The sequence below is a fragment of the Sander lucioperca genome, chromosome 3 (genome assembly GCF_008315115.2).
Source record: "Sander lucioperca isolate FBNREF2018 chromosome 3, SLUC_FBN_1.2, whole genome shotgun sequence".
NCBI lineage: Eukaryota > Metazoa > Chordata > Actinopteri > Perciformes > Percidae > Sander > Sander lucioperca.
In genome coordinates this window covers 9,908,654-9,927,951 of record NC_050175.1, presented here as the reverse complement: position 1 = coordinate 9,927,951, position 19,298 = coordinate 9,908,654, and the positions used below count along the sequence as shown (strand labels likewise).

The 19,298-nt window shown below is 40.0% G+C and overlaps 1 protein-coding gene across 2 annotated transcripts in view; it reads right to left on the bottom strand.

Annotated features, from left to right (window-relative positions):
- LOC116037581 (carbohydrate sulfotransferase 8-like) overlaps positions 1-19,298 on the bottom strand; it is a 186,858-nt gene that overhangs the window by 5,606 nt on the left and 161,954 nt on the right. For both annotated transcript variants that reach the window (XM_031281522.2, XM_031281523.2), the window contains exon 3: positions 142-179. In XM_031281522.2, coding sequence (XP_031137382.1) covers positions 142-179 — 38 coding nt within the window. The remainder of the gene's footprint in view (positions 1-141; positions 180-19,298) is intronic.

The window sequence follows — 19,298 nt, the reverse complement described above, 5'->3', positions numbered from 1 at the left end:
AGTGTGAGGTCAGCCTCTCTACACAGATACTATCAGACACACTGAGAGGTACAAGGCTGACAATCACTTTTTTTTGCAATAGATAACAGTTGGGAACAACCTGCGGATCTGTGTTTTGGGAGAATTGAAGTAAACATTTACCTCTCTGGACTGCCGTTGAGTGCTTCCAAGCTTTACGCCTGGGGAAAGAGAAGAGAAAAGAGACAAGAAAATCAGCACTTAAGTAAACAACATGTATTTTTGTCCTTGTAGAAAAGAGTTAGGCGCCTCCGATGCATCAGAGGCTCCCAATTATTTAACACTTCCTATCACTTAGTAGACTGCTTTTGATCCCCAGGATAACCACCGCTGCTCTACTAGTTCACAGAGGAAAGACAGGTAGCTCTATATGCATAATGAGGCTCCACAAGCATAAAAAGTTGGTAAATGAGTTGTGCTCCCAGTAGCAAGCAGTGAGGACGAGAGAGGGGAAAGAGCACAAGAAAGAGAGGGAAAACGAGACGCAAAGAAGCAAGGAAGGAAAGAGGAAAGAAAGAAACAGAGCCAGCAAACTAGCAAACAGAGACAATGTAGTTTGCAGACCAGAGGAAAGACAGGAAGACAGAGCAAGAGAGTGATAGAGACATACAGATTGGTTTTGTGGCAGACTGGCAGCCTTGGGAACAGGTAGTAGGTATTGGCAGATGTGCGGCAGCCGGACAGACAACGTGTTTAGTGGTCTGTCTCCAGCTGGACATCTCCTTTACTTGGGTCCCCCCATCCTGCTGATATATAATCAGGCTGACAGCTCTGAGTGGGTCTGCGTGGCTGCTGATGGGGGGAGTGAAGACACCTCTGCCTGAGTGGCCTGTCACTTCCAATTTGAGGGTGGAAGTGATTGGAACCTGCACAAGGGGTGCGGGGGAGGGCTGTTGATGCAGGCCACAACCTTGCCTAAGTGATGAGATCTGCAGAGCCCTATCTCACACTTAAACACGCCTCAGTGAGGAGGGAATAGAACGCGTTGCCCAGATGCAATGTTGTTTTAGATTAGTATGCGCTGGAGAGCTCTGTGTTGCTGTCTGGCTCTGTGTGGGGAATCTTTTTCTTGTCTCCATTCTTCTGAACGAGACACAGGAGGAAGAGGCGGAGGAGGAAAACGAAAGGGGAGTGGGCTAAAGAGGTGGCGTGTGACATTTTCTAATCTTGTTTGGGTGTTGCTGTGCTATTTGATCTCCTAACCTCCAAATGATAGCTCATGTAGGATGTGCATCTTTTGATATCAGTTTACATTTGCACATCATGTGAAACACATGAATATTTATCACAACACACACAGATGCCATTGCCAGGGAAACGCGTCCACAGCAGCAACGGTCAGTGTCTGCTGTTCTAAACTGATGGAGCGGCACGCGAGCCCCTTGTAGCCCTGACTATCTTGTCAAGATACACGCTTAGTTATTGATCTTGAAAAGCCCATTCAAGGTGGTAATTGAAATCTCCAAAGGTTTAATTGGTTCCTTCTAAGAGGTGTTTTGTCTGGCCGTTGTTACAAGTTTGTCACAGCTGTTGATATCAGTACTGTCACACTTTCCCATTCCATGTCACACCTTCAAGCAGAGTAACATTTTAAACGTTTTATTGTGCCAGGTCTGCTAAACCGCTGACAGAATTCTGTCAGTGGTTCAGCAGACCTGAATTATTCAGGACAAAAATGTTTGATGCAATACATGTATTTAGTTGAATATTTGACATTTATTTAATATCATTTATTCAAAGGGAAAGGCTTTAAGGAACAGGAAAAAGGTTAAATTAGATTCAAGCCCAAGGCATTGAACTGAGAATACAGGACACTCATTTGTTCTGTGACAACTGTGTCTTGTTAAAGTTGTTTTGAAAATGAATCTGACATGGCTTGATTTGATTTCACAAATCTAGGTTTCAAAATCTGTTACACAAAGTGAATGGATTCTGGCTCTGAAAATGCATCACTTTTTCAAGTAGGGAGCCCAAATTACATTTCATGAGAGGAACATTTTTCCAAGATCGAGGACAGCTGAAACAAGTAATATAACAATGTAAACTGAATTTCAGGGGGATTTGTAAACATCATTTTCTCTGTAGTATTTGGTTGAGGGTAATAGTTGCTGTTTGATTGCAATTTCACACTCAGTCAATTCCACTCTGTATAACTATGGTATTGATTTTTACTGCTGCGTGCTGAAACAGTGATAAATTGTGAAGACTGAGGTTTCATCCTATGAGATGCAGACAATTAATCACTGTAATTCCAAATATAGATGTGGTAGCTACAGTAGCCACATTTTTAAGAAATATTTTTGTAAATAATCTAATAATGCAATATTAATGATGTAATGGGAAGAAAACAGTCAACCAATAAAGCTGATGTTGTTTTTATCCCCAGGCATTAAATGTCAAACTGCTTTGGTAACATATTTTAAAAGCTCTGTATGTATAAAAGATTCAAATGTATTTTAACTATTTCACCATCTTATTAACCTGTACTGTGATGTTTAATATTGTATCAAGATCTCCATCATGATGAATAATGTATTTTATTTTATTTTTTGGTGTGTCATTGCTTATTACTGCTTTGCATGGTTGCATGTTTCAAGAAAATGGCTATAATCTGTAATGCTTGGGTGTATTGTGTTGCTTGCATGGCTTCATGTACTGAATGTGGGGACTGTTGATGTGTAACTTTACTTGTCTTTACTATGTCTTGCTGCTTCCTGTCACTCTGCAAGGCTTTTTGAGAAAGCTTGTTTTGTTGCTCTAGCATCCTTTTTGGTCTCTTATTGACTTCTGTCTGTACATTTTAACCTGTGTTAATGTCTCGTTGTTTCGTGTTATTCTGGTCTCCAAACATCTGGCCAAAGGAATACAGTTGAAAATTAGCCGGCTGGCTAACACTGGCACATTTACAGAAATGTTGATTAATGTGTCTTGTCCTCTGATAACTCCTGCTTTGATTTTCAGGTATTTCCCTTTCATTTTGCCGATGACGGAAGCTGATTTAAAAGCAGAATCGGCTCTCGAGCCTCATCCTCCTCTGTTGCCCTCTAAAGTAACCTTGATCATCCACCTCCCACTCGGAGACAAAGCCTCTGAATATTCATGCAGACGACCCAGCATTACTGCAAGGATCCATATAAGCAAGGGCCACATCATTAGCGAATCCATTATCATCCTTCCCTCTCAAAGACCCTTGTACAACTTTTAACAGAGACACACATCAAACCTTTTCCTGGCTACTGCCGCCGAGGAGGAGCAAAGGATAAAAACAATGTGAAATAATGAGCTTATTAAGTAAAGGATTGTGGGCCCTATGTTCTGCGAAAAAATGGCAAACGCCTGGTGTTAACTGGAGACAGCCCAGGAGGGTGCTAGAAACCAGACAAGGCGTGTCCTCCTCTAGACCACTACTGCGACTAGGCAGCCGTCGCTGCGCCACCATAAACCTTTCATTAGTCATGCAGCACACTGAGCCACTGTGACCCCAACCAGCTTTACTCCCCTCTCTACCCAACAAACCACCCACACCTGCACTCTGCACACATGCTCCACTTGACTCTGTGTGGGAATAGAGGGCTGTGGCATGCTGGGGCGGTTTATCAGAGGAAAAATACTTGAGAACGGAGGTATTAGGTTTTAATCTCTGGTCCATTGATGTCTTAACTTGTTGTGGTAAGAGATAAAACAATGTTTCAGTTGGTGCTGAAATCCTCCAGGACTGGGCCAGATAGAGCAGGTGCTGGGGAGGGGGAGGAGGCGATGGGTGAGGAATCAGTGATTCAGGATTGAAGACATGCCTGCTGAGGCTCTTGAAACAGCAAACACGGTCCATCTAAAACTTGTGTGTATCCTCATTTGAAGGCTGTCTTGTGTTGCTAAGGCAGGCTCGGAAGCTTTGAGGCTTTCTTAAGTGTTCACAACTCACGCAAGCACAGGTTTGGCCAAGAATGAATCAATAACGCATCTTTGATCTGTAAATGAAACAAACAGACCAGGACAAACAGATTCTTCCCACTGTTTCAGTAGTAGGAACCATGATGCCATACCAGACTCGGATTTATATTAGAAGAGATTAATGCCAATAGACATTGTTCTTTAATTTGACTAATCACAGTTTTACGTACTAAATCTGAACTGCTGCATATGAAACTCTCCAATCAGAGGCCTAGGAGTCAATTACACAGGGTCATGCGCTGACTACTCCATATCCACGACGTTCCACTTCCGGGATTGCTCCGGTGCCGACGGAAATTCCGCCGGATGTCCCTCTTTCGGCCGGATGTCAGTTACATTCCGCTTCCTTTGTGTTGGAATTTTAAACTCTGGTTGATTCCTGAGGACTATGGTTAACTGCTCCTCAGATCTCAAAACAATGCGCTGACTTAAGCCCATGATCGTAGGAATTAAGTCCATATTGGACAATCCTGCAAGCCACAATTTACCAGTGGTGAAAAGTAACTAAGTACTTACTTACTCAAGTACTGTACTTGAGTCCAGACTTTCTTCTGCATTTGTATGCCTTTATTACAGACAGAAGAGAGACGACAGCAAATTAGGTTGAAAGTCAATCAACAAATGTTCTCCGCCAGACTCGAATTCTGAGGTTCATCATCAGCATTTTAACCACTAAACTACAGGGATGCCTCACAATATCTGTTTCATGCTAGTTTATACTTTTACTCCACTAAATCTTTGAAAGAATATTGCACTTTTTACCCTATTAAATGTCTGTGAAAGCTGTAGTCACTACTTTGCAGATTAACATTTTAAAAACAAAACATGTGATCAGCTTATAAAAAATGATGCATTGGTTTAACTACTCAACAGTGAAGTTGCTGATATGAGCTCCATCTGGACAAGTATGACATTGAAATGCTGCTTACATTAATCACATTAATGTATCATCATCATAATAATAAAACATATAATATTATAACACACACAGGGGCCATTTGGATACTGAATGAGTGATAACCTTTACTTTAATGATACTTGTATACTTTAAACCTGCCATAAGTGAATTTCTTCTGTCCACTTGGGGGCAGCTAAAATAAGCTGTGAACACAACACTGACATAATTATCACCTTTTAAGTTTATATGGCAAACTTGTCAGCAATCAGCTGCTTATTTACACATCCAGCAGATACAGAGCAGCATTATTATCATTTTTAAGTTGGGTTTCTGGCCCTCTGATGAATGTAAGCCCAATATTCACTCCCCTCTACACTCCTCCGCCAACTCCTGAGGGAAATATCTGGCTCTTTAGCTGCTAAATGCTCCACTGTGTTCACCAGCTAGTCACTAACTGTGTCTGTCCACGGTCCCTTGCTGGCCAGGTATAGTGTACAGTGGCTTTTTGAGATTTTTTTTCTCCTGAAAATAGCTGCATTAGAGCAGTGAGACTGAAATAAAACACTAAAGCTAAAAACCAAAACAATGCTAAAATATAAATCTTTTTTAGGTGATAAATCCCTGGGGGTTTGTTACTGTGAGCAATCTCTTTCATATAAAAGTAGTCATGTGATCAATTGTCAATACAAAACTATTCATAATAACTTTACTGTAAGTACATTTTGCTGATAATACTGCGTTAGCTATGTCTTTTTAACACACAGCACAAACTTACTGGAATATATCTAAAGGGGAGTTGGTAGTCTTGTTTCTCCAGGTGATGAAAACTTTTCACTACATTATTTCCAATAAAGGACTCATCAGTCACTGATGAATTCCCACTCTCCTCCTCCTACCTACTGAACTAATCTTTGACGGAGCACAGTGCCCTGAGCAATCAGAAGACATATCACAGATATAAAGGTTACAAAGCATCAAAGCTGAAATGTCTTCTTCTCAGGCCAGATGACAAAGCCGTTTCATTATTGTTGCATTTTGCATGGTGGCACCTTCTGTATTCATTTGACATTTTTGTGTCTAGCTCTATGTCCTAATTACACCTTATTAGTCTGTGTTTGTTGTTTGTTTCAAGCACAGGATGATTAATTACAGACTTTATGTCACTGCAGTTCCTTCTGCTGATCAGTAGAGGTTGACAAATGTCATAGATGACTATGCTTCTTTAAAGCTACGTTATAGTTAATGAGGTGTTATGGTGTGGTGATATGGTACTATGACTTAATAGTAGGGCTTGGATGATATGCCTTTGTCCCGATTTGATTCTTTTACGATACATGATTGCCGATTTGATCTGTATTGCGATTCAATAGTATTGAGTGTTGCCATTTCTTTTTTCTTCTTTAACAAAAACAAAGGTTGAATAATACACTTCTAGAGACAATATATCATGAGACATTTCTAAAAACAAATTGTTTTCTAAGAAGAATGCACATCACATGTCAGTCTGACATTTATTTCATTTGTAAAGAAGTACATAACATGGGTTTTCTGCATTTTCTGCTTTCGGTCTGTTTTACTGGAAACGGATATGATGTAGTAGTAGTGATGTAGTCAGCAGTACCGTATAAACAGAAAATATTTAGGTGACTCATTGGTAAAAAAAAACAAACTAAAAATATCGGGAATATATATATATAATAGGAAAAAGAATCAATTTTGAAAAAATCGTTGCAAAAAAAAATCCCGATGCATACAATTTCTACTTTATAGTACATTTATGAGAGCCTGACGTGAAGTGGGAGAGGGTGTGAGATGTGAGTTGTTGACTATAACAGTTTAAGGACATTTTGTTTAGTGTAGATCAGCGCTGTATTCAAAGCATGCAAAAAATAATGTTACGTGTGGTCATTTTTATGCTAAAGGACAATGTAATTTTATAAACAGTGGCTTGCTAACCAGCGGTGTGTTAACCTGCCTCTCGAGCTCCCCTCCTTAACCCCATCATGACATTCTCCTGACCTCCTCAACGCAATTCCTTTTTACTGCCCCTCAGAGGGTGCACACTAGGATAAAGTTATTAGTGAAATCCATAAATTACATGAGGTTCACAATGCCATGTATTGGTTCCCCTTACACCTCTGACCCCATACGGTCATGTGTTGGGAAGACTCAGCAGGGATGCGCTCTCTCATTAGTTGAAATTCAAATGAAAAAGAGCACACTTTCTCCAACCCCCGGCCACATTAAATGCCTCGCATGTGTGTATGCACCATAAATAACACATGGTTTGGCTCATGATTGTCTGTGGCAGAGCGCAGGCTAAGCATACAAAGACTGCATCAACATTCAGTGAGATTAAAAACTGAGTTCGGTAGAAGACTATATTCATGATGTGAGTCTGTGGTGCTGCACTGACACCTTTGCACTATTTTCAGAGCACTTTGCTCTCCTTTCTCTGAGGCAGTGCAGCTGCAAGGCTCATGCATCGTCACTTTCATCATCCCTCCAATGTATGAGTTTGTGAATGGGTTAAAATGTTACATTACAAAGTGGTATATATATATATATATATATATATATAGTACTGGATTAAATATGTTCTGTAAAGAAAATTGTGTGATTGAACTATTACACTTCGAAAAGCACTGGGGTTATCTTTTATACTGTTTTGAAGACGTTTCACAGAAAGGATCTGCTATATCTCAAAGCTATTAAATTATGAAGCTGAGGCAATGGGATTTTTCCCCTTTAAATGGACATGCTGTATATTGCTTTAGGAATAAAACCCTCTATACAGAGCCAAAAACATGAGAAACTGCATTTAATGATAAAGAGAAACTGCCTCTGTGGGGCAATAAAGTGGGTAGCTATAAAAATCAGCCTCAAGTTTTTGATTTGCTCCAATCTTGGGCTTCTTTTTCTGTGCAATCTTCAAATTATTTTCTCATGCTGCGAACGCTGGGCACTGAACACAGCAGGAGGGTAAATAATGAACTATGCAGATAGGAAGCTGCTGAAAGGGAGTATCAAATGTGGCACTGATTACCGTTATGACAATTCATTTTTACAACAATATATTCTTACAGTTGATGCTACTGGGGTACTTTCAAGGTTACAAGATGGAAAGACTTCCCAGGGCAGATTTCCATGGAAACAGAGAGTCAGAGAGCTGCATGTTGGCAATGTGGTGGTGGGATGCAACTTGTTTTAATACCACATAGAGGACAAGTTCTGGCAGCTTGCATAAGGAGGGATGTGCAAGCAAATGCTACCTGTTAGCTGGGTTGGGTTAAGTGAATTATCTTGGCCGAGACGAGGTGCAGGAGGCTTTAATTGGCATGTCTTATTCAGATCCTGCATAGCTCTTGACCTAGGCAAGTACTCACTGCAGTACTCCCTTTGTGAGCCACTCCCCTGCTGATGAAAATGGGAAGCCGATACGATCCAAAAAGTCCACACAGTGTGTGGAGATTTTGTAAAGTTTTTCTGGTTTGAAGCCAGAAATGTGTGAGAGGAGTTCACACAGTCAAATGTGGTGCAGGTGGAGCTGCTGTATGCTGTCCTAGAACTTGCACAGGCACTGCTGGATAAACAGAGCTTCTGATGACATGAGAGGAGCGATGTGCTCTCATGTATACATAGCCTGAGTACTGACTCCCACAGACGCACTGTGAAGAGAGCTGCAGTTCTGACAAACTCTACGGGCGGCTGTGTGAACAAAGCAGTCAGTGAAATAGAAGGATGACTGTGAAAAAGATTTGGCAACGACATTATGTATCTTAGAGTAATACTCAATAACCCCAAATCTGGTCCTCCACAAAGATAATTTGTTTTGTTTTGTAAGTTTCTTTGTTGGACATCACAACTTTTAGCCATGTTCCACAAATTCACTTAAGCTATAACAATATAATGATATAGTCCATTTTAGTTTTCCCATGCAAAAGCTGGTGTAACATGTCATATTATGGACAACAATGTCATATTTAATATATTATATTCATTCAGGAAAAACAAGATAGAGCTAAATCACAGATATGAAGCTGTTAACATCCTTACTAAGAATGCATTTCTTGCAATTCTATTCTTTATATTACTTTAATCCACCATTTTGTACACACAACATAAAGTTGCCAATTGAGAGTAGCCACTGGTCTTGGAAGTTCCCCATTTCCCAATTCTGTATAACCATTTCAATTGTTTCTTTAAACAATATCCTTAATTTAAAGCGTAACTCAAAACAAAACAAAACAAGAAATAATCCGTGCATTTATATGGAATTAAGCTTTAGTAGCTTTCCATCTTTACTCTCCTCCCTGTTATGTTACATTCAGAAATCGATTGTTTTTGACTGATAAAATGGCTGCGGCTGGAAACAACAAGAGCTACGGTGAGTTGTTCAAAACCTTTCTTTTTAGTAAACTCTGTGTACACAAACAATGTTCTCAATGCTTTCATTAAGGTGTAGAGCCCCTGGCGATATTTCGAGCAAAGTTTCATTTTGTGACGAGCCTTCTTAGTGTTTTAAAAATAGCTATTTTGAGGCTAGCATAAAAGTGCCCCTAGCACTCCCATTCAAAAGGCCATTTGACCGAAAAACGAAAATACGGTAAATCTTAAAAGTGCTGATTCCGTCCTAAATATGCTTTTAAACGAAAGTTTGACTCGGGTACAGTCACAAAAAGACCCTAGGCTGCATTTTGGCGAGAGTTATACTTTAACTTATAGGAACACAGGACTCTCCAGGATGATGTAAAGACTCTATAAGTTTATGTTATGGCCATCAATTTAAATTCACTATTTTTAACTTATTCATTTATTTTCTGAAAAATCATATTTTGTTAGTCGTTTTGGTGGACAGGTCTAAATACTACAAAACCCATGAGCTTCGTGGTGTGAATCAGAGTGGTGGCAAATTCTAAACGCTTCAACGTTACAGTTGAGGACAATACACAGCACCATAGTTGCATAATTCACCCACAATTGTACCAGAATATAAAAGTGGACTGATTTAAGCTACAGAATGTATTTTTTTTGTTTTCTCAACACCGACATCTTTAGCTTCCATCCACCGTTAGCGGTGTATGTCACAGAATTATAAGTTCAGTAGTTTTATGTTTTATGTCAAAATGCACCTTGGAAATCATAGTTAATGTATTTACCTTGAAGCTTTGATGTACACAAGCTTGTAGAATTTAATGCCGATCCAACACAGAGGGTGTTGTATGATGTATGGATTATAAAGTCCATTGAAGCAAATTTGTAATTTGTGATATTGGGCTAGAAATAAAATTGATCTGACTTGTGCAGTCACAGGAACCACCCCAGACTACCCTTCATTGATTTCAGCTCTGTTCTAAGTCAATTATTGTACGTTTAAGCAACACACCCAAGATCAGTAAGGATTGACAACACACTCATCACCACTGTCATCACCAACACAAGCGCATACAGGGCTGCGTCCTCATTCTAGTCCTCTAAAGTTTTCTATAAAGAGCCAGTGCAGCCACATCCTCCTGTCATCCAATCCAGTCATGTTATACAGAATGAAAACGTTTGTTTTTTTCCCTAAAAAAATTACATACAGTTACTGATTACTCTCACTACTATTTGCTTCAAACTGCCCTAACATGGAAAGCACACACAATTGTGACTGACTGACTACTTGATCTACTATGGCTTTACTCGCCTTCCCTCCCATTTGCTAATACAGGATAATCATGTACAGGAGGGCCTGGTTCTGCAAAAGTTTTCTTCCCCTTATCCCCGCTACATGTTAAATTCAAAATGAATACATACGCAGCAAATGAGAACTCCAAAATGTTTGAAAAGTTTGAACACACTAGTTTGACAAGGGTGAGGATGGTGACTTCACACAGTTGGGCCATCGACAACTTACGGCGCTTAAATTAAGGGTTACATTTACCTGAAAAAATCCCCAACTAAATTAATTAAACAATACCATAAAAATGTTTTAGTATTATATCAAAAGAGATTATAGTATTTGCTAAAAGCGATAGCTACTGAAAAGACACCCGTCTGGAATTGGCTAAAAAGGGTTGGGAAATCATTCTCTTCATCCTTTTATAGTAAAACTACAGTTTCATTATCCGCCATGTTTCTTCTTTGATTTGAGAGTGCCCTGATGGCTTTTATTGGAAAAGGGGTGCTGACTTTGAACGTACCCTTCAAACAAATAAAAGAATTCAACATCACTTCAGCCACAAAGCCATTTAAGGCTTTGAGCTTTGGCTATTGGGAGGGATTAAATGAGTTGTTTGATGACCTCTTTTAAGTCTTTTTTTCGCCACAATTTTTCATTTCTTGTAGATTAAAGTCAGTGCCAAATCCTTTTATTGTGACCAGTTGGTGCACTGGCGTCGCGCTGAGGTGCTGTGATCAGATGCTGCTATGTCTTCGTTAAGACTCTGTACTCCCCTGTTCACCTCTATTTGCACTGAGATTGGGAACTGGAATTGGGCCTGTCACTGTTTACCCTGGCCTCTCATTTGAGTTAGCTTCACGTTCCCCTACACACCCCTTGTTTTCCTGTCAGAGCACTACTGATTACAGCAGAAACTGATGAGTCCGGACATGTGAGTAAAGCACAGGGACCACGTCTGAATACCAACGCGTCAGCACTCACCCTCTGCAGAACATGCAGAAAGAGGATTAGAGCCAAATGCAATCAATGAAATACTACTACATTAGGTTTCATGAAATACAGGATATGCCGTATGTAGTCTACATATATCCTGTATTTCATGAAACCTGTTCGAAGATTTCTGAAAAACAAGACTTTTTGCAACAAAAATATATTTATAGTCATATTTGTAGTCTTGGGGTTTCCCAGAATAGGTTAATGCTTTGATGTTCAAAAAACACATTATGTTATTATAGGAGCTCTTGGGCCGCCTTCCTGAAAAGCCCAGTCTGCTCTGTTTGGTCAGCTGGCTCACTCTGTTGTGATTGGTCAACCAAATTCAAACATGCCACTGGGCGGGCTGTGCTTGCTCAGACAGCACCTATGGGCAGCAGATATGAAAAACTGGGCTGGCTTTCTCAATCAATGACATCACTAATTAAAGAATTTCGAACAGGAATGTGGACGAGATATTTTAGGCGTTAGAGAAAAAGGGCTCTCTGTAGGAGAGAAAGCTCCTTTTGGAGTGCAATATACAAAAAAGCATAATAAGGGCTCTTTAAAACTTTTATAGATACCAAACTGCTACTGACAGGAGCAAGATGGAGTTTGTGGAAATATGATGAAAAAGAAATCGCATCATAAAAAAATCACAGACGAGCACAAGCCTTTAATAAAATGTGGTAGTTATTAAGGAGGAAGCTGATTCACACCAATTAAAGTCACTGAGAATCTCTGCAGATTTTACAACTCACTGAACAATCCTGGCCAATATTAGTTCTTTGCTAACAGGGCTTAAGCTCTATTTGAACTACATTAGTTTCATTATGACCAGTCAAATGATTTTAACTATAGAGAGATACAGAATTGTCGACACTTTTAATGAGTTTCGAAAGTAAACTTTCTGAACGCGCAAATTACCTTATGATTTGATCAAAACTGGAGCTGTGATTGACATGTAATTTGTGATACTTTTGGCAGCTATCAGATTGTCCATTGCAGCAGTGCTGCAGTGTCTCCCATGTGGTTTAGCAATGAATAATTTTATGTTTTTAGTGGCTGTGCTTGTTAAGTGAGAGTCAACATACAGAATGAAGAGTGGACCGTAACCTTGCAAATCTGGTAAACCAGCACCACCGTCATTTGAGTGAAATCACAAGGTTCCTTAAATCTGTATAATCCCCTGGGATTACACACATAGTGCTAATAATAATGACATATAACCCTCCCAGGAAAACCAATCCAGCTCAGAGAGATACTGTAGATGATTGATAAGCTGTCATAAGCAAACGCACATTATGAGTTGGAAAGAACATGACCTGGGTTTACTCCTCCAAGCAGCCTTATTTGTCTGTCAGTGGCCCTGAAGCTATGCATTCCTAACATGCCTGCTAGCTCACCTCTGTGCTCCAACCACCCCACAAACAAGACCATTGAAGGCCTTAGCAATTCCTGATTGGCCTTGAGCGCTTTATTATGTTTTCTATCCTTGCCTCTGGTCTCGCCTCGGTTTTCCTCTGTATTCGCTCCATTATCATTCTTTCCCCCTCCAGATGCTGGTCTTTTACTCTATTCTCCCCTAAGTGTCTTATCTCTCCTCTCCCCACAACTCTGCTCTTCTCCAGCGCATCACCTCTGACCTCCAGTTTCCAACCTATAATTTCCTCTTGCCTCTGTTTCTGCCCTCTGCCTCGCTCCCCAGCCACATTCTTGATAACCAGCAAAACATTATAAAAAAAACCCCCACAACAACACGCCTACTAAATCTGTGCCATTACAACTCCTGTGACTATGGAAGGTTTCTCTCCGTCTTTGGCACTGCATGGTAATAATGCTGGAAATAAAGATGGTAAAAGTTTCTTTCTCAGACAGCAGCCTCTTGTCCCACAGTGCTCTGTGTGGTTGGGCTCTGACAGTCAGTAAAGTGTGTGTGTGAACATCTGAACACAGCAGCACTTACTCAACTTCTCTACAGCTCTGTGCTAATGAGGTGTGTGTGTATGTGTGTGTGTGTGTGTGTGTGTGTGTGTGTGTGATTTCGCACTGACTGACACTCCCTTATGCCTGAAATAACGCCCGTCAGGTGACTGTTGCCCCAAGGTCCCAAGAGCTGAGGTGCCATGCTATTTGTTTTTGCTGCAGCTTACATGCTGCTGACTGCCATCCCATTGCTCTGCTTATTCTGGAGGAAAACAAAACCAAAGAAATTAACCGATATAAATGCAACAATGCCTGGGCAGATACTGACCTTGAATATGACCAAAGAATGTCTGAAATCTGCAGCTAAATACGGGAATCTCACAATTATTTTTATGTTGTCCAGGTTTTGTTAAACAATAGGTTTTTCTCTGTTGTGATTTGCTTTGCCAGTCCAGGGATCCAAGCTAGCAGCCTTCTGTTCACATGCTATGTTAGCCTTAGCTTATTGCTGCCTACTTACCCAGAAAAAAGAAAAAGCCTTTTCATAAGGGAGCATGAACTTCTTTCTTTTTTTGATTTAGTTGTTTATTTATTTATTTTTGTCTATGTGAAGCACCTGGTTAATAAAATACAGCCTTGCCTGGAAAATCAGCTGAAAAACATCCATGGCAAAAAGTCTTCGATCCCACAGTTCTCTCCTGGTCTCACTGAGTCTGTCTGATTACCTGGCTTCAGCATTTAAAGTGCTCATTGAGCCCCAAGCCCTCCCTCGTTCTGCTATCTCAGGCTCCTTTCTTCTCCCTGTCAGGGAAAATGCCAGAGAGGTGCAGTGAGAGCCATGCTCCGCTTCCAGCGCTGGTAATTTGACAGCGAGTAGAGAAGGTGCAGAATAATTGGAATAGCATTTATGTGTCAATGTGACACTGACGGAGAGCTCAACATTTAACACGTCCGATTGAAATCGGAGAGAGGCGAATAAAATGCAAGTCTGAGATTCCTGGAATAGATTTCACAAGTTGTCTAGCTAAAGAAGCGGTGGGTTAATCAAACAAACTAGATATCTGGCCTTTTGTCAGAGCTATTTGTGTCTGAGGCTCTGGGAGATCACACTGTCACAAATTGTGAGTTTGGCCGAACTGCGGTCTTGTGAACAACAAGCCAATGCTGGGGCTTGTTGATGGTTATAACTGGACCAAACTCAGTGGGGCAGATGCATCCAAAAACAATAGGATGATATGACTGCCAGCTTTTCACTGATATTTTTCAGAGAGCCAATCGTCCTGTTATCTACTGATGCAATAAGTGAAACAGCAAGTCATTTTTGTCTGAAAGTGTGTGTCTGTCAACCAAAATTAAAAAAGCAGGATAATGATAGACTGGCAGGTGTCACAGAACTTTTGCTTCCTTTCACAGAACAATGCAGACTCCCTCTCTAAAAAAGAGTACATTTTCCTTTCAGCAAATGACACAGGAGCAAAACAGCATGAGTCTGTAGTTCACACGAATTTCAGCAGCACCGGTGCTTTTGTACATCTTGGACAATAGAGGCTGCCATGTTGAAGAGATGCTGTACGTATTCATTTATCAGAGTTTGTGTTTGCATGTCGGCCAAAGAAAGGTCTACAGTGAAGGATGTAATCATATAGACAAAGACGAGACAGTTTAAATACTGGTTACAGTCTCTCTCTGGTGCTGGATAGCAAGTGTCCCTCCTGTTCTGCTCTCATAATGGCTGCTGCTGCCAGTCTGACAATAGAGGGACAGCACAGTGTAATGAGCAGGATTACCAAGGGAGACTGGCAGGAATAGTATGGTATCAAAGGAAATCCAGTCAGTGAGGGATATTCAGACAGCACTCACGTTCTTTTATTCATTGCCTGCGCGCCCAGAGTGACTCAGCTCACTCTCCTGCTGTCAAACCCTGTCATTATCCATTAGTGTGTTTCTGCCTCGCCGGGGACCGCCCACTGCTGCTGCTGGCATGTGTGAGTAGTGTGTGTGCTTTATGCACAGGTGCATGTGTATGTCTTGTACGTATGTTTGTGTGTGTGTTTGTTCACATTGCACTCTTCGAGTACACACTTGAGGTTAGTGTTTGCCTTGCAGGCTGCTGATAGTGGGCAGATTTTTTGACATGATTGTTGTAGCCATGGTAATGCCTTGTTAAGCGCAGTGAGTTTGATATAGCAGTAACAAAGCCTCCATTAAGACAATTCAAACTGATAAAAAAAAAAGAAAAGATAAACCACTTGCTGGGTTCTGGGAGGATGGCAGTCTATGTGTTTTTTTTATTGCAGTTCTGCATTTACATGATGGAAAATGATTATTTTCCCAGTAATGCTTTATTAATAGTATGTAATGGGTCCGTCATTTTTAAAATAATGTCCTTATGATATCCTTAGATGTTCACCGGAAATAAATTATAATTTAGTACTAATTGTAGGGGAAAAAAAAGCTCTATTTTAACTATTTAATTAAATTAAATATTAATTATTCAATTATATTATAGACTTTATCAGATATTGAATTATATGCATTCCTGTTGACACATTTCACATTTTTGTATGTTCAGTTAATGTATAAAAACAGTCCTTAGTTAGCAAGAAGCCAGCAATTCATTAATTAGAAGTGTACCAACCTTTTTCTTTTGATTCATACCAAATTACATAGTTCTTTCCAGAAAATATCTTAGGGAATTATTACAAAATTACAGACCAGTAAGATGTGGCATCGCCCCCCAAATGTTATACCCTTTAACTATTTTTATTAGATGATGATGAAGATATGTTGAATAAAGAACATGAGTGTGATTTTAAGTGAGACAAAAATAAGTAACTTTTGCTGGACAGCGGCCACACTGGCCAAAGTGGCCAAAGTGGTAATTTCAAGACACCATCATCATTTGGTAACTTAAATGGGTAAGTGCTAGATCAGATCTACTAGACGTGTCTACGTAGTTAGGTTTAGGCATAAGGAGTGAGGATTGGTTAGGGTTAAGGTAAGAATAACAGGGTAAGACAATCAGAGGCAGAATAAGGCAAAAATAAGATGGGCCACGAGGCACGTCCTGTGACGTAAACACGTCTAGCTGATCCGATCCAGCATCTACAAATTAAATGACCGTGAGTTGATCAAAACCAAAGAAACACAAAACATGTCCTCTTGTGAGGTAGTCCTGGTGTGTTTTCTTTTTGTTTGATTTTTGAACACCATTATTTGCATCCATACGTTGTTTTTTTAAGTAAATTCCATGAAACAAAAGCATCGCAGCAAGTACACAACAAGATGTATTCACTTGCAAATACTTGTAGTCTCTCTTCATTTACAGGTAGAGAATGTCAAAACCTTTTCACGACACTTGCTTGTCAGCCAGTATAAGCCAAGGTCTTTCTGATTTTGTCTGCAAGCGATCTGCTAAACAGCACTTCACTAAAAAGTGTCACCTTTTAGAAGGTAGCTGTCCGCTCTGTCATACTATCGGGAGGGCTGAGGCACATTGCTCCCTTCTTTTACCAGTGCCATATACACCTTGACATTTCTGCAAGGACAGTTTGTTATAATTGTTCGTAAAATCCAAAGCTCCAGTAGTAGGAAAACATAATGCAATTAAAATTGCTGTGAAAACTGTGATTGATCAAGAAATGTACCCATGATAATTGCAATTTAATCAAGTTGAAAGGACACTAGTGCTCATTTATAACTCCATACATGTTTGGTGGGTTGAGCATATGACAGTGTGTGTGTGTGTGTGTGTGTGTGTGTGTGTGTGTGTGTGTGTATGAATGATAAGGCTAAGGAGGCTGGGGTTTAGGCGTTGCTCCTCTTTTCTCTCCGCTCAGCTGTGTTCCCCCGAGGAGGGCAGGCAACGGGCCAGAACTGCCAGGCTGGTACAGATCCAGATAAGATGGACAGAAAGAAAGAGAGAAGGGGATATGTGCATCGGGGCGTGTGTGCGTGCATGCACATGTGAATGAGGGTGGAAGGGGAAACATATATCTTGACAATGAAAAAGGAAAAGTGAAATAAGATGAGAAAAAGACAGGAAGAAAACAAAGCGAGAGAAGGGGGAGCAGAGGGAAATAGAGACTAATATATTGAGAGAGAGAACGAGAAGACAGACAAATGTGATGGAAAGAAACAAAAAACGTTTGAACGACAAGAGCTGCATAAGGGAAAGAGGCGGAGGGAGTGAGGCTGAGATGTAATAGAAAAAGGGACAGAGACAGAGTGATGTAAACAAAGAGTGAGAGACAAAATAGGAGAGAGAGAGAGAGAGAGAGAGAGAGAGAGAGAGAGAGAGAGAGAGAGAGAGAGAGAGAGAGAGAGAGAGAGAGAGAGAGAGAGAATAAAGTGAGTAACTGACTGAAGGAGAGAAAGAAATGGCAGAAATAACATACATGAAATGGAGTGAGAGAGTTTCATGCCAGCAGTGATTTCTTTCAGGCCTTCTGTCAGCTGAGAGGAAAGTCCTCTTTGGCCATCTGTAACATACAGCCTCAACCCAACCCAACACCAAGGCTGATGTGCTTTTTCAACATCAATTAGTGCAGGGGTCTTCAACGTTTTTTTAAGCCAAGAACCCCTTAACTGAAAGAGAGACGGATCAGGGACCCCCTACTACATATATTGTATCAAATGAAGTTGCATATTAATCTGGTCCTACAATAACTTTTAGGGCAGCCTAAAGCATTTATAGATACCTTTTTTGCATAGAATACTAAGCTATTCAAATAGCCTAATAATTATTGGCATGATTTTATAAATCATGTTTTAATGTTAACCCTTAAATGTGAAACAAATGTGAAACAGTCAGTCCTTTGGGATGAACTGTATCTGTGGATGGCTCTGGATGGGGGTGTAGAAGAAGAGGGAGGTGGAGCAGCCAACTACTAAAACAATGTCTTGAATATCTCCGAAATTGCAATTGATTAGAGCAAGATTAGAAAATGTAATATAAACAGAATTTTAAGAAGAGCAAACCTGAGTTAAAGGAGGAAGGTTATATACGGACAATTAACTAAACTAAATTGAAAGTCACATGATCCAATGTTAACATACTGTTTAGATTGCTGCAGTAGTAGTGATGACAGCATGTTGGGTTCAGTATCTGATGATTCATTACAAAGAGAGAATGTACTTTAGATCAGCTGTAGTTAAATTGTGTATTTCCTTCAACAAACATGCATTCATCAACACTTTTAATGGCCTCAGAATAGATTTGCACCTCCTGAGTCTGTCGCTCTAAATTAACTATGTAATCTATAATGTGTATGTGTCATTTATCTTGTATCTCACAGCTGTTAAACTGCCTTCACAAATTAAAAAAAAAAATAAATAATTTTAAGTTTTAACATGTTTCACATTTTTGAGTCTTGTTGTCAAAACTAAGGGCAAAGGCTGCAGCCAGGAAAAGCTGATTTACTGAAAGTGGTACGTGCTACAAAATTGGGGATGCATTGTGCTATAAAATGAATGGGTACATTCTGCTATTTTGTACAGGGAAAAAACTCACTGTCCTGTCCTCACTGTCTTATTGCTATTGTCCATATATGTGCAAAACTGTATTGCTTTAAGTCCAATTAACTTGACTCTAAGTCTTATGAAAATGTCTCATTATATAAAAATTAAATCATCTTATGAAGTAGTATTAAAGTTAAGGCAGGTTGAGGTTTGGAAAGGCACATTACAAGCACTTCATTGCAAAACAACTCTTGTGATAAATATTACAGACTGATGAGACATAATAGTGGACTGCTTTGAGGATGAAGTTTTCCTTTACCGTACTCCACAGCTTTAGAGAAGCATATTTGCTGGTGAACAGTAGAGGACTGCAGCTCTGATAGGCAGCTGAGCTTCAGTTTGTGTTACTGT